The 16,236-nt window shown below is 31.0% G+C and overlaps 1 protein-coding gene across 3 annotated transcripts in view; it reads right to left on the reverse strand.

Moving 5' to 3' along the window:
• Window positions 1-16,236, reverse strand: part of LOC107447594 (uncharacterized) — a 139,485-nt gene that overhangs the window by 24,984 nt on the left and 98,265 nt on the right. For all 3 annotated transcript variants that reach the window (XM_016062535.4, XM_087154003.1, XM_087154004.1), the window contains one exon: window positions 4,543-4,857. In XM_016062535.4, coding sequence (XP_015918021.1) covers window positions 4,543-4,857 — 315 coding nt within the window. The remainder of the gene's footprint in view (window positions 1-4,542; window positions 4,858-16,236) is intronic.

Here is a 16,236-nt window from a genome sequence, read left to right on the forward strand (position 1 = left end):
TTATTCTCTACTATTATTATGGTTTGATATTTTATTTTTATCATGAATTATAGTTTTGAAAAAATACATTGAAAAATTTAATGAAAAACATATTGAAAATAATTTGTAACTTAACCATTTTGAAATTATTACTCAACATCATGTGTAATATTTACTTTTATGATGAGCTTTACAATTATTTCCAGCCTAAAACTGATATTAGGAATTAACTTTGCATAATTTTACTACACAATCTGACGAAAAACATATACTAATTATAAAGCAACCAAAAGTTGAATAGAAATTTTTCTAAAAATAGCATATTAAGTTGCAATGTTAATTGAAAATGATTATTAAAATCTAAGTTTGAATTTTATTCTAATAGACATTGATAACAAAAAGTTTGAGATCTTCTAATTGGGTAGATTTAAATTTTTACGTAACAATCTGCTTATTTATGAATATACAGTTACTTATTACTCACTGAAATATTACACAAATTTATTTAATTCTTCCAATATTTTTGGAAATAGTTTTTGTTATGGATTCTAGTTCAAATTTTTTTCCCTTGCCTGTAGCCCTCTCACATATATCCTTTTTTGTCTCTCTAAAATGCTTTACTCTCAGTGCATGGTCTGATTCTAGGTGATAACAGAACAATTTTTTGTTTTAAAACATTGAACTGAAAAATAATTCCTATCAACTGCAGTGATGCTGAAAAATGAAGCACTTTTAAAAAACTTGAACCAAAATGAAGTACTTTCAAGGGTCATTATTTTCCAAAATAAAAGTTAAGCAGTTTTGAAGGACTGTGGGAACCCTGTATAATAAAGATGTAACAATTTTTAGTTACAAATAAATAAACTGTTATTATTTGATTTTAATGAGTTATAACCATTACATTTTGGTAGGTGTTTCATAAAAAAAAAAAATTTCAACAGCCTGCGGACACATTCCACATTACGACACAAAAAGTTAAGTGAAGTCGTATTTAAAGGGTTTTATCAACTCGAACTACGTTAATCGTTCATTTTTCGTATCACGTAGTTCTACCAGACGCGCAAGAGTTTTTTTTTCTGTTCCTTTCGAACTTTTTGTAGCAAAGGAGTAAGTTATTAAGGGGGAATTCAATTGACTGCAATTGCCTCCTATTATCTTATCTTCACGAACAGAACGGGAATAATCGCTCTCTTATCAGTTACCATGGACACCAACACCAACAATGACCCTCGGTCACGTCCCTCAGATCTTTGTTTAATTTTCTGACTGATATATCCACATTAAAATAAAAGCTCTCTTCAGTAAACATCTAAGAATTTATGGAGACAGATTTTTAAAATTCCATAACGTGCTTTCCTTAAAACAAACGACTATTTCCTCTAAATCACAAATTTAACCTTGATGAAGTCCTACCCTTGTTTTTTCACTGGTTTCTAGCAAAGATCTGAAGTAACATGTACAATATTAGAAATCTGTAAAGTGATTGAATTTGCTTCCTATCATGCTTAAAGGACATTAAGCAATTCCAATTCAAAGGAACAATAGTCAGTCTATTAACAAACATTTGCTAAACATGTAAAGTATCTATGTCGGTGAATTAATTCAGTAGCATTCAGAAAATTTGTAAGTTAAAAAAAATGCATAATACATTAATGTTTCATTCATGAACTTCTACTTAACATCATCACAACTTTAAAAACAATTTTACATTAGTTGGTCTATATTGCAGGATTTAAATTGGCTGAATAACGGCTATAAAACATCAGTTGAGTCTGACACTTCTATATCAAACCGATATAGGCTGAATAACGGCTTTAAAATATCGGGTGAATAAAAAAAATCTGTATGAGGCCGATATTGAGTAAATAAGGGAAATAAAATATCAACTGAATTTGAGTGGCTGTAAAATATCGGGTATATCGAACATTTCTATATCGGTCCAATATTGGCAAAATAATGGCTCTTTTAAAACCTTGTTGAGCCAAGGTTGGTAAATAGGGGCCCAATGCGTTCCCAAGATATTACACAAAAGAAAACGGTTACAGTTGTTTTTCCACACTATATGGCTTATAGTTTAAAGGCCTGTTTACATGGTCCAAGTTCTTGAATCCGATAACTTGGAAGAATTTCTCTGTCCAAGAAATTGGGTGATTCGTCGACACTATACAAGTTCTTGAATGTCACCGATGGGTCGGGTGAAAAACCTGCGCATGCGCATTGCTCATATTCAACATTAAAAAAAATCATGCTTACATGACTTCAAAATTGCTAAAATAAATTCAAATAAAATCATAATAACACAAATAGACCCTAACAGATTAATTTATTCGGAATAAAATTTATGAAAACGGACAACGAAATGACGTAACAAAACTTTAAAAGCTGATTGGTAAAGGGCGTTAAAACTTAGATAGAAAGTCGAACATGCTCAACTATCTTTCAGGGACTTAGACCAAGAACTTGGAAGATCGCTTACACGATCCAAGCAAAATAAGTTTCCATCAATTTCAATCAGGATCATGTAAACCGGCCTTAACGTCATATTACGGTATGATTATATCATGAATAATTTTTATATTTATAGTATGAAGGAACGAAAAACTTAGCTGGGTGCGGTTAGTTCTATTGCTTCATTTCAATAAAAATTATTGAATAAAGGTAGGATTGCGCAAATGTACGGTAGTGTTTCGAAATTTTTCATATCATGCAAGCAAAATAGAATGCAATTGCTGTGGTGAATATCAATCTATTGATCACTTGTTAATGAATTGTTCTCAATTCCAGACAATCCGGGGCAATAACTTTAATAACAACATCAATGCTATGCTAAGCTGACTTATAGAAATATCATAAAAAAGATTATTAAACAAACTTTATAAGATGTATTGGGGGACGGTCTTTAATGTCTCGGAACTTGTTCCTTCTAGCTTGGGTGTCTCACTTTTTTTACTACGTCTTTTATAAACTCTTCTTCTTTTACTTGCTCCAATTTTATTGATATTTACTTTTGTACTATTTGATTGGTTTTAAAGTACTGTTTTTAAATGTTTTACAATATTGCTCTTTTGCAAATTTTGTTAAATTGTTCATTTAAATTATTCTTTTAATTGACACTTAAAATTTTGCTGTTTTAAATTTTTATCACCTTACATGATTTTAGCTGCTCTACGCCCGCCATGTTCATGGGCTGTTGCCTTGTCTGATGTGTATTTTATGTATTTTATGTTTGCACTGTTTTCTGGATTTTTTTTTATTTTAATAAACATTTACCCGTATGTCCTAATTAAGGGCGGGTCGGGGTAAATTCTTCCATATCATGCATTTATGTAGAAACACAAAATTTCCCAATCAATGGGATACCTACGTAGTGTGGATATATCGATCGTGATGGGTTGTTGAAGCGTGGCATTTGTTTACGTTTGCAACTGTTCTTTTTATTAAATTTCGAGTAATCTAAGCCTGTCACTCTCGTAAGTGTCACATTCTATATTCTTCCATAAAAAGATCAATTCTTTCATTATATATTTCTTACTTAACATAAAGACAGGCACGAAACCATGTAGACATACACAAACTAACTATGCATCGAAGTTGCCAGATACACAAAATAAAAGTATATTACGGTTAAAATAAAATACATAAAAATCTAAGTATAAGACTCAGACGGGAAAGAATTATAGTTTAACAAATTTGATGAGCGATACTACCCTGTATTCAATCAACTTCACGTTAATTAACATTCTGCCTTATGTGGGGTAACTTAACGATTAGCTGGAGCTGACGACATAGGTTTCATGTGTGGGTATTGTGATCTTCTTTATTAAGTGCAAGTACCCATTCCAAATATTTCATTTCAGATTTTAGTTTTGTAATGCGTGGAATGTTTTTCTGTCATATATTTACTTACTCCTTTTTATTTCATTGTTATGTGACAAATTCTACTATAAATAGAAAAGAGAAAAAAATTTATTTTAAAAACGCTATTCGGATTTTATTACTTAGTTTAAAAGGAGTAATGGGGCATGTCATGCATATATGTATATATATGTATTTTATTCAATATTGAAACAAATTTGAGAAAAATAAAAAAGGATTACAAATTTAAATATATAAAGTAAATCGTAGTTTTACTTAGCAAACTGTACTTTAGTTATCATTTGCACACGGCATGCATATCATCATTACAGTATTAATATCTAAGCATTGCATAGAACGCGATAACAAACAAACCAAACGATAACAAAAACCAAACGATTAAAAAAAAACTTCATAAATTCAAACAAAAATAATAAGAGAAAACGATAAACTCATCCATTCAACTATCAGTTAAGAATTATGTGGTAGCATTACGCTAAACCGTTTGGGCGAGTGTAGGTAGAGCATCGAAGAAAACGTTTTTTGACCTTTTTTTTATATGGTTTAACAATGGGGTGGGAATTCCTTATATATTTTTTCTGTGCATGCCACTAATAAAAAAAAAACACTCTATGGCGTTTAGAGAAAACATTTAAAGGGAAATTCTATGCCGTTGCTAGGCAACAAAGAAATAAATTGTGTACTCACCTGGAAAGTATAGTATTTTCCTTTGATTCTCATAATCTGTACCCGGTATAGAAAGTACACATTCGAAGACGGTGGGTTCTTCGGTTAATTCCCAGTCCCGAATCTCTCTGGATACCTGGACATAGTAGGCGCCCCCTTTCCCACTGCTCGTGATCGTCTTGACGCCGGACACGAGACTGGCCTGACGCTCCGGCAAGTCCAGCTGCAGGAGTGTGATCTTGGGCATGGGAAAGACGCCGTCCGCCTCACACGTAAAATTCACCACCGACTCGGAAGACATCTTGGTGTAGTTGAAGTCAAAACTGCGAGGAGGAGCTGAAAAAAAATATCACCCAATCAATTCATGCTTTCACAAAACCTCCTCTCCCAGAAAAATAATACATGAATAAATTATGATAATACATAATATACAGTGCCTGGCCAAATTATTAGACGCACTATAAGATTCTATGTAAAATCTTAACTATCAGTTGATACAATACAGCTTTATTGCCTTTACGTGGCTGAAACCGTTTTACACTCGTTTGTGTTCGTGTATTAATTGGTTAACATAGTAATGCAATACGTTAAAAATAAATACAAATGGGATATCTATATTATATAAAGCGTTAATACGTGTGTATCAATAAAACCGATGATATTTCTTTTCTCGCGTTGGCAACAGTTTTCATTTTTAATTGATAGGCTTCGGCACGCAAGAGCACGTAGTGAGCATCATATGGCTGATCTATATTATATAAAACGCTAATACGTTTTAATTGATAGGCTTCGGCGCGCAAGAGCACGTAGTGAGCATATCATATGTCTAATCGAGTGAATTGGGTATAATATAGCCTACGTCACAGGTTGTGTTGTTCCTACTAAATTTAACCCATGAACGGCATTTTCTGCGAGCCTAACTTCAAGCCACAAATAAACAAACGAGGTGTTCGATCGTTTAAATAGCTGCTCGCCAGATTTTATTGCATTATAAAGAAAAGTTATTGAAACTAAATACAACTAAATAAACAACAACAACTAAAACAAATAGCAACAACTACTAATAACAATAACTAAATAAACAACAACTAAATTCCATTCGTTTAGCATTGCGTCATATGTTGTTCCTACTAAATCGAAGTAGTTGTGTTTTTTTCATATTATACCCAATTCTCACCGAATTATCAAAAAAATTCTCACAAAATTATCTTCATGGAAGCTGATGCTTTACATCCGTCTTTCAGTACTATTTCATATTGTTTTACAACACATGGTTTTAGCCCTCTGGTGGGAAAGACTTTAAAACAAAACTTACAAAAGTTACTTTTCTCAACAACTGAAATTTAAAATAGTGTGATTAAGAAAAATATGTGAACTGTTTGCAATTTCAAATTAATATTGAAATGCACAGGTTTAGAATTTTCTACAGTGAAAAGTTATCGGAACTTCAGTGTTCAAAAAAGTATACAAAAGCTAGACGTTAAGAACGTATCCAATGCGTGAACAAAGCGAGCATCGAATTGCGAAGCAATCCGAAATGAACTGCGAAAGCAGTTCCGGGGGTTGGCGAGCGCCAGCCAGCAGGGGGCGAAGCCTCCTAGTATGTAAAAAATCTCCTGAATAAAAACCCATTACATGTATGTTTAAATATAGGAGTATTGCATATAAAATCGTACAAATCATGTCATTATTAAAACACTACAGTGCATCTAATCATTTGGTCTAATTATTAAAATACACTAATATAATACCTGATGTAATAAATATTTTATATTTATATGATATATCGTCTCATTTATTCAATGGTCGAATTTATATTATATATCGTCTAATTTCATCAATTTATACATAAACGTAAACAAATACAAACCGGTTTCAGTCGCGTTAAGACAATAGACATACATAGAATCTTATAGTGCGTCTAATAATTTAGCCAAGGACTGTATTTTCAAGCAAATTAACGAAAAATGTCTATGACGTCGATCATTTTGGCGAAATAAAGTTTAGGTTTGATTATAAAAGCACTTCTTCATTCTTTCACAATTTCATAGAATAAACATTTTTAAAAATTTATTAAAATAACATAGTAATGAAGTAACATTTTCTGTAAGTTTTGTTCATTACCAGTAAGGACAGACGAACAAATATCTTGATTAGAGAATCGAAACTATAGTATATCCATTTTCGTACTTTTATTTGTGCTTTATTCACGCTAGTTGTTTTTCTTCCATTTTTTTATCTTTTTCTGCTTAATTATACTTTGCACAAAATATAACCTTTCCTTCTCTTGCATTTTAAATGAGGTTTTTCTATCAGAACAATTTATTTTTTCACAAACGCAGACATGTTTATTTTTGTAATCATCAATTGATATAATTCAAAATTCAACAGTTCATCTTTCAATTAAGCAAAAACTAAAAATTTAAAAAAAAATACACAAAGGAATCAGCATTGCTAATCAGGTACAACCTAAAATAAGGAATCACAACAAAAAGTTAGTTTTGGGACATTTAAAAAACGCATAGAACTTAATCATACTTGAAACGTTTTATTTGATCTTTCTCATTGAAAGTTATTTATACGCTGAGCGCAAAATTGTAAGAAAAATAATAAAAATTTCAGTTTATTAAGGTTCTGTTTCTTCTATTGTTGTTTTTTCTATTGCCTACTTGCCATGCCAACAAACCTGGTTGGGTAAACAATCAAATTTAAGGCAAAGGGTTTCTTGTTTTTAAGTGGCGCCATCTATGTCACGAATACGACTTCAGCCACTCGTCACAGCCCGTTTTACAAAGCGGACCCATTCATACACCCATTCATTCATCTACAGATCATAATTTTGACTTAAACGACCCATCTCCAATTCAGTATCCAAAGAAGTATTGATTTGTTTTGGGACTTTGTGACCACGAAAGGATTAACGTGCACCAGTCACCATTTAATACAAAGGGATTCTTCGGATGGCTGGATTCGAACTCCCGTACACACGGACAGAAACTCAACATCCTACTAACCAGGCTATCTCAGGGCCCATTGAGGTTCTTTTGAAGATATATGGATTGAGCAGTAAAGTAGACTTATTCCCTTATTTCTTGGCAAACACATTTGAAATTTCTTTAAAAAGCTGATAGTTTGTAAGCAAATGTCAAAATCTGTTATAATTTTTTCAAATATGTTTGAATGAATGAAATTATTTTTCTAAAATTATGCTATATTTCAAGTTCTCTATGCAGATATATATGTTACTGCGAATGACCAAAATTGGTGGTTTTGTTTTATTTTACAGCAGTAGCTGAACAGCCGACCCAATTTTGGACTTACGACTACTAATGAGCCTTGTAATTTTGAAGAAATCCAGAAGACAATGAAACTCCGGAATCAGTACCCTGAGAGGTATGATTTGTTATGGGAAGATGGAGGACTTTGACAGATTTCACGTGCATCAGTCACCATTTACTACTTGGGGAGTCTTCAGCCAGAGGGGATCGAACCCGAGACCTCTTTAACATAGGCCCAATGCCCTACCAACCAGGCTATACCGGACCACCTGGGAATATTGACAATCACATAGTCGCCTCAGTAAATTTCCAAAATATATACTTTACTAATTAAGTGCCACTGCCCGGTATACTTTTGCCCGGTATGCCCTACATCTATGTTTTTTTAAGGTCAGGTGCCAGTGCCCAGTACGCATTTAATCAGTATTCCGAACACCGATGTTTCTCCTAATCTATCCTCATCAGATATTAAAATATCGAATAAATATAATAATATTAAAGAATAAATTAATATCAAATGAGATATAACAAATATTTTGGACATTCACCGAAGCGACTATGCGATTGTTGACATTCACCTTTGAAAGTCGACATTCTCTTGATTTCGGTCGTAACATAAACACAACGTGCTGGAGTTTTAAGTTACTCCATTTAACACATACGATCTTGACGTCGGGGGTGAAGATTTTTAAGGGGGCGCTTGTTAGAAAGGCTATCAATATTTAAAGGGTATTAAAAATTTCCCGAGGAAAGGTATTAATTTCAAATTAGAATTTAAATAAATAGTATGAAGATATTTATTTATTTTCATAAAATTAGGTGCGAAAAACTTTGCCTTCTGGCACTAAATTTTATTTGCTTAAATGTAAGCTTTCCTTATAGTCATTTTTATTCTTATACATTCCCTGGCCAAATTAATAGAGACACTATAAGATTCTATGTAAAATCTTAATTATCAGGTGATACTCTACAGCTTCATTGCTTTTAAACGGCTGAAACCGGTTTGTACTTGTTTACGTTCGTGTATCAGTGGGTTAACATTGTAATGCAATACGTTAAAAATAAATACAAATAGGAAGTATGTAAAAAATCTCCTGAATAAAAACCCATCACATGCATATTTAAATATAAAAGTATTGCCTATAAACTCGTGCAAAACATGTCAAGATTAAAAAACCACAGTGAGTCTAATCATTTGATCTAACTATTGCAATATAATAATATAATACTGATAAAATAAATATTCTATATTCATATAATATATCGTCTAATTTAGCCAATCGTTGAATTTATATTATATATAGCCTAATTTAACCCATTGACGACCGTAAACAAGTTCAAACCGGTTTCAGTCTCGTAAAACAATAAATCTGCAGAGTATCACCTGATAATTATAATAAGTATCACCTGATAATTATAATAAGTATCACCTGATAATTATAATAAGTATCACCTGATAATTATAATAAGTATCACCTGATAATTATAATAAGTATCACCTGATAATTATAATAAGTATCACCTGATAATTATAATAAGTATCACCTGATAATTATAATAAGTATCACCTGATAATTATAATAAGTATCACCTGATAATTATAATAAGTATCACCTGATAATTATAAGTATCACCTGATAATTATAATAAGTATCACCTGATAATTATAATAAGTATCACCTGATAATTATAATAAGTATCACCTGATAATTATAATAAGTATCACCTGATAATTATAATAAGTATCACCTGATAATTATAATAAGTATCACCTGATAATTATAATAAGTATCACCTGATAATTATAATAAGTATCACCTGATAATTATAATAAGTATCACCTGATAATTATAATAAGTATCACCTGATAATTATAATAAGTATCACCTGATAATTATAATAAGTATCACCTGATAATTATAATAAGTATCACCTGATAATTATAATAAGTATCACCTGATAATTATAATAAGTATCACCTGATAATTATAATAAGTATCACCTGATAATTATAATAAGTATCACCTGATAATTATAATAAGTATCACCTGATAATTATAATAAGTATCACCTGATAATTATAATAAGTATCACCTGATAATTATAATAAGTATCACCTGATAATTATAATAAGTATCACCTGATAATTATAATAAGTATCACCTGATAATTATAATAAGTATCACCTGATAATTATAATAAGTATCACCTGATAATTATAATAAGTATCACCTGATAATTATAATAAGTATCACCTGATAATTATAATAAGTATCACCTGATAATTATAATAAGTATCACCTGATAATTATAATAAGTATCACCTGATAATTATAATAAGTATCACCTGATAATTATAATAAGTATCACCTGATAATTATAATAAGTATCACCTGATAATTATAATATTACACATAATCATACAAGGAGACTAATAATTTGCTCAGGGACTGTAACCTACCACATTTTCCTTATAATCTACTTATTGCCACTTTTAGTTTCTTCCAGTCTTTCAAACTTCTTCCATTGACGTGGAAGAAATAAATGGATTTCCTCTAGACAAAACCCTGCTTTCAATGTCTCGAAAAGTGTTAATTGAGTAGGCTAATCTTTCCAATCAATGAAAATACACAAAATGAGCCCATAAGACAACGCAGTGAAAGAAACGCTTTTACGAACGGCACACAAAAAAGTCGAAGAAAGAATTCTACAACAATAATTATTTATACGCAGCACGCAATTTTAAAAAAAAGTCACACATTTTTACTCTGACTTTAGTGAAGAGTTTAATGACTGTTTTTGAAAAATAACAACTCCCCCCCGAAGTAGAGAAGTAAAAAAGAAAGAAGAAAAGGGGATATTAATTCTTGGCTGACATACAATACCCCCACCCCCTACTCTATGTAATAAAGTGTCTTTTCTATTGAAGCTAGAATAATGGACACACTTCTTTATTTTAGCCTTAGAGTCAATAAATTTTAATTATTTTGACGAAAAAAACTTTTTTATGAGAATTACACAAAGGATGTGGCGAAGCGGCCATGCCCAACTTGAAACCTAATCGAATTTTCATTAAAAAAAAAAGAAGAAGAATTTATTCATCAAAAATGTATTTTACCTATTTTTCTGTTTCTGATATCTTTCAGCGTTTCCTAGTTTTACAATATTTGCCAAAAGAAAACAAAAGAGATCGTCATAGGGTTGATATCTTCAATCCTTCAAGGCGTTGATTCCTTTATGATGGCCTTGAACTTTACAAGACGGTTTTGATTGTTTTAAAAAATTGATTTTATTTATAAAACGGTTTTGATTCCTTCAAGACATTCTGGTTTTTGAATCTTTAAAGAATAGATTCCTTCCAGATGGTCTTCATTATTTCAAGACAGTCTTTATTCTTTCAAAGGATTATTTCGATTTAATATATTCTTGATTATTTCAAAACAGTTTACGATTCTTTAAAGAATAGATTCCTTCAAGATGGTATTCAGTATTTGAAGATGGTCTTTATTCCTTCAAAGGATTATTGCAATTCAATATAATCTTAATTACTTCAAGACAATTTGCGATTCTTTAAAGATGGCCTTCAAGATTCCTTCAAGATGGTATTCATTATTTGAAGACTGTCTTTATTCCTTCAAAGGCTTATTTCGATCCAATATAGTCTTGATAATTTCAAGACAATTTTGATTTTATTAAACAATAGATTCCTTCTAGATGGTCTTCATTTCAAGACGGTCCTTATTTCTTCAAATGACTATTTTCTTCAATATAGTCTTGATTATTTCAAGACAATTTTGATTCTTTCAATTAACATATTTGCTTTTTTAATCAAAATAATTTTGCAGAGAACAAAATCTATGAAAATCGGAATTAATAAGAAGTCCTTATTTTTGCAGTAGAAATTTCTGAAGCCCTTCATCTAGGGCTTTAGAAATTTCAACATTAAGTTACAATATTGTAACTACAATCATTTGTTGCTCACATTCAATCACCGACATTTCACAGCAAAACTTTATTTGTTCATTTCATAAACAATTCAAGCCTGGCGTTCACAATCATCTAATGCACTGATGCAAAAATAAAATTTAAAATTAAAGCCTGAAACTGAATTTCAGCTCTAAGAAAATTTTAAAACGCGTGACTCCCAGATGTGGTAGAGGCAGCACAAAGAAAAGGGATTCCCCCCCCCCTATTCTCTTTGATTCTACTGGTAAAAAGGAAAGTTTCCTTTTTCCCTTCCCTTACTTCAGACAAGAAAGGGAAAAACTGCATTAAAAAAAAAAAAGTTAGATTATTGGTAAAAGAAAAAAGGAGTTTCTTTCCTAAAAGAGCCTCGGGGGCTCACAAAACAAAGCTGCGGGCTTTTTTTTTTATTCAGGTCTTAACGCACAGTATAAGAAGTACCTGGTTAAAGGTAGAAGATGTCTTCCCGAAGAAAGGTGAAAAAAAATCTCTCTGTGAGGCAGAATGGGGAAATATTTATTCTTATCTATTGACTCGCAAACATTTAGAAAAAGGTTTTAGGTTTAAAAATCACCAGTTTTCTTTTCCTCTCTGCTTTTCGTGGTTTGCGAAGGAAAAATTGAGGGCGGATACTATTTCAATGCTTATGTTTTGGCACTGTCTCCAAAAAGATATTTTTGATTCGATAATAAGCTGGGGATAAATAATGAGATAAAGGATATTTCTTTTCCCTTATAAAAACGAACAATATCATTGTTAGTGCGAACACGTCCACGCAAACATTACAGAGAATTAATTATAATAAATAGCTCCGATCAATATACAGTTAATTAGATAGTGTAATTAACGGGGTCCAATATAACGGATAGTGTAATTAACGGAGTGTAATTTTTTTCCAAATTGAAAGAGGTATAATAGTGTTACTTTATTTGGAGCATAATTTGAAATTTAGCAAATAATCGGTGATCTTTTTTATTTTCAACACAGCTCGAAATGTTTCTCATCAATTATATTCCCCAAGATTAGGGTTTAACTCTTAAATAACTATAATTCCCTTTCGAATAACTATAATTGTTTTTATAACAACAACTGGATAAAAAGATATAATTGATAAAGATCTTATTTGAAATATATAAGATCTTTAATAGTGATGATATCATTAAATCTATTAAACTAAGTAGAATGAGATGGGCCGGGCATGTAGTGAGAATGAGCCCAGAACGAACAGCATTAAAGGTCTTTAATGCAGCCCCTTCCAATAAAAGGCCAAGAGGAAGGCCCAATAAGAGATGGAAAGACTGTGTGGATGATGATTTTGCCATCCTAAAAGTAAAGAACTGGAAATCAATTGCTGGGAGAAGGGCAAAATGGGAAAAAGCTTGTGAGGAAGGCCCAGGCTCACAAAGGGCTGTCGTGCCAATGCTGATGATAATTGTTTTAAAAAATTTTTCTAAAATTACGATTTTTTGTCTCTTTTTTTTAAATTCTTATTAAAATTTAAAATGTGTTTTTTTTTAAACTTTTATTCTATATAACAAAAGGCCACCCCCTTGAGTTTCCCGTCCTCTAAAACAAAATTTAAAAAAATAGACAAGCATCAAAAATGGGTAAGATCTTAAAATTTATGATTTTTGGAAAGGCTTAAGAAAAATCAGGGTTATTGGGAGGGGGGGAGAGTAAGGGAGCTCACACCTCTAAGGGTTGTGTATATTTTATGTTTATGTTATTGTGAATGACCGAAACCGGTGATTGTTGACTTTCACCCGTGAATGTTGAAAATCACAGTCGCTTTGGTAAATGTCCGACATATATACTAGGTCAAGTGAAGTGCCACTGCCCGGTATACTTTTGTCCGGTATGCCCTACATCAATGTCTTTTTTAAGATCTAGTGCCACTGCTAAGTATACATTTAACCGGTGTGCTTCGGACACTGTTTCTCCTAATCTATTCTCGGCAGATATTAAAAAAGGGAATAAATATAATAATATCAGCGAATAAATTAATATCAAATCGGATATAACAATTATTTCGAACCTTCACCAAAGCGACTATGTGATTGTTGACATTCACCGGCAAAAGTCGACATTCTCTTGATTTCGGATCTAGATCCCATAATAGAACTTTTTATAAATTTCAAACCTCTTTTAATTATTCTTCGCTATTTTTTTCAGTTGCATTACAGAGAAATTCACCAATCCAATTTTAGCTTTTTATCCAAAGGACACAATACTATAGATAAAGAAGTTGTGGGAAATTTCCTCGAGTTTTAAAATATGCCGAGTTTTAAAACAGGCGAAAACTTAAAAGTTATATGGAAAAAAATGCATTTTTTTTTTAAAAATATATTTTTCGAAAAAACTTTTGGTCGTACAATTCTTGTTAGCCATGTTTAGCCTCCTAGAAAAGAGAAGGTTTATGGCAACCCGTGGTGAGACAAGAAATTTGATCCTTTAGTAGCCCAAACGTAGTAACATCTTTCTTATTTTTCATGCACTGCGCAGTTTATGTTCGTTAAGTCGGAGTACTAAATTGATATTTTGGGCACGCCACCGATCACAAAGTTTACTATGAAGCATATTAACAATTCAATTGAAATTCACGAAAAAAAGAACAATTAATGCCAAAAAAAGCAATTAATAACCATAAAAAAACAAGCGAACAATAAATAACTGGTAAAAAAAAAATTTAACAGTTCTGCTTAAACTAACATCTTACAACCTAATATAAGTTATTTTTCATCTAATCTGCAACAACAGAAGTCACACTGATGTTACTTTAAGTTGAATTACGCGTTTATACGCGTAATTCAACTTAACCGAGACATTGCAAAAGTTGAGAATTGCATTTTTTCGTAGTAAATAAAGAGTTTTGAGTTGATAGTATTTAGTATTATTATTTGCCCAATAATCACGAAGTCAAAACTATTTGTCGGCACGTCTCTGACCTCATTTAAATATATTTTAGAAAAAATGGTACGTTGGTGCATGAAGGTTCGCCACCCCTGTTCTAGGAGGTGGTTTAGCTCACCCCAAAAAATATACAAAAATTTTTTGGGAAATAAAAACTCCCGTCCATTTTTGAACCTGGTCAAATTGAATCACATCTAGTCTTTTTAACTTGATAAATAATATGAATCAATTCGTTTCATTGCACATATCGATTCCTTCCTTTTATTTATAAATATTACTTAATAAGTGTTTTAGTGAAATTAATAATAAAAAGGTTATAATATTATCAAACTTTTATTTAGTTATTTAAACATGATTTTCAAGACAGGTATAACATTACCTTATGTTTTTGCATTTTAGATGTGTTATTTTCAAAGAAATAAAATTAAGCAAAAGTACTCTTTGAAAATTTTTCGTGTATCTGAACATCATAAATGGTGGCAATACTATGGTGTTTCACTAAGTGTTCCACTACGCCAAAACCAAGGATAGTTCAGGTGTATAGTTTGTCTAAAGAAAGAACTCCCCTAGTCATTCGTTTGAACGCATTGCGGTGAGCGAATTGCCAAACCATACCGTAGATTAGAAACTTGTCGATTGAAGTTGGAATTAGCGATGGATTACACGTAAAGGTGGTGGGAGAACGAAATTACATTAACTTAAACAGTGTAATTCGATATTCTTTTTCTCCTCCTCGACTAGCCATGATGAATAAAAATAACTCATTAAAAGTAATTTCTTTCCCTAACAAAATGCATTTTTATTTAAAAGAGAACAATACTGACTTAATATTTATACGATAAAAGACTCTCTAATCGCTAACACCCATGACAGGAAAAAATTTCTTTTTTTTCTTCTTTTCCACAAAAAGTTTAAAACTTAAATTGTTGTTCTTTCATTATAAAGCAATCGTATAATATTCTCGTATCGTGTAAAACTTTATGACGAAGTTACTTATCTACTCTTTTACAATTATAAATTTAAATAATTATAAAATTCTTCTTGCATTTTAAAATATAATACTCAATTGTTCAATGAATTTTACGATTATTACAATAAAACTGTGTATAATGAATATTTCAATTAAAATAATTAGTACAAAATAGCTGCTAAAATTCGCTTAAACATTTATAAATATTATACATTCATAAATTTCAGCTTTTCGCATTATTGCTAAATAATCTCTTTGTCGAAAAATATTTAAAGAATTCCATAATAACTGAAAATTCAATAAAATTTTTAAAAAATTGTAAATGGTTATCGAGCAGAACCATTAAGTTTAATTAATGAATATAGAATTGGAAACAAAGTCTCTGCTAAACAATAATTTTTTTTTAAATATTTTAACTAAACAAACTTTATTGTAATAATCATTTCATTATTAAGGATTAAAGGTTATTGTGAAATTATTAAACTATTGAAATTATTATTTTAATTAGTGGATGAGTAGGAAAAGAAGTTCACTACTCGAAATACATTTAATGAAAGTTATGAAAATATAAAAGGGATTATGGAGGCAATAATA

This window comes from Parasteatoda tepidariorum, chromosome 10, assembly GCF_982258835.1.
Source record: "Parasteatoda tepidariorum strain Cologne lab strain chromosome 10, Ptep-v5.0, whole genome shotgun sequence".
NCBI classification, from domain to species: Eukaryota; Metazoa; Arthropoda; class Arachnida; order Araneae; family Theridiidae; genus Parasteatoda; species Parasteatoda tepidariorum.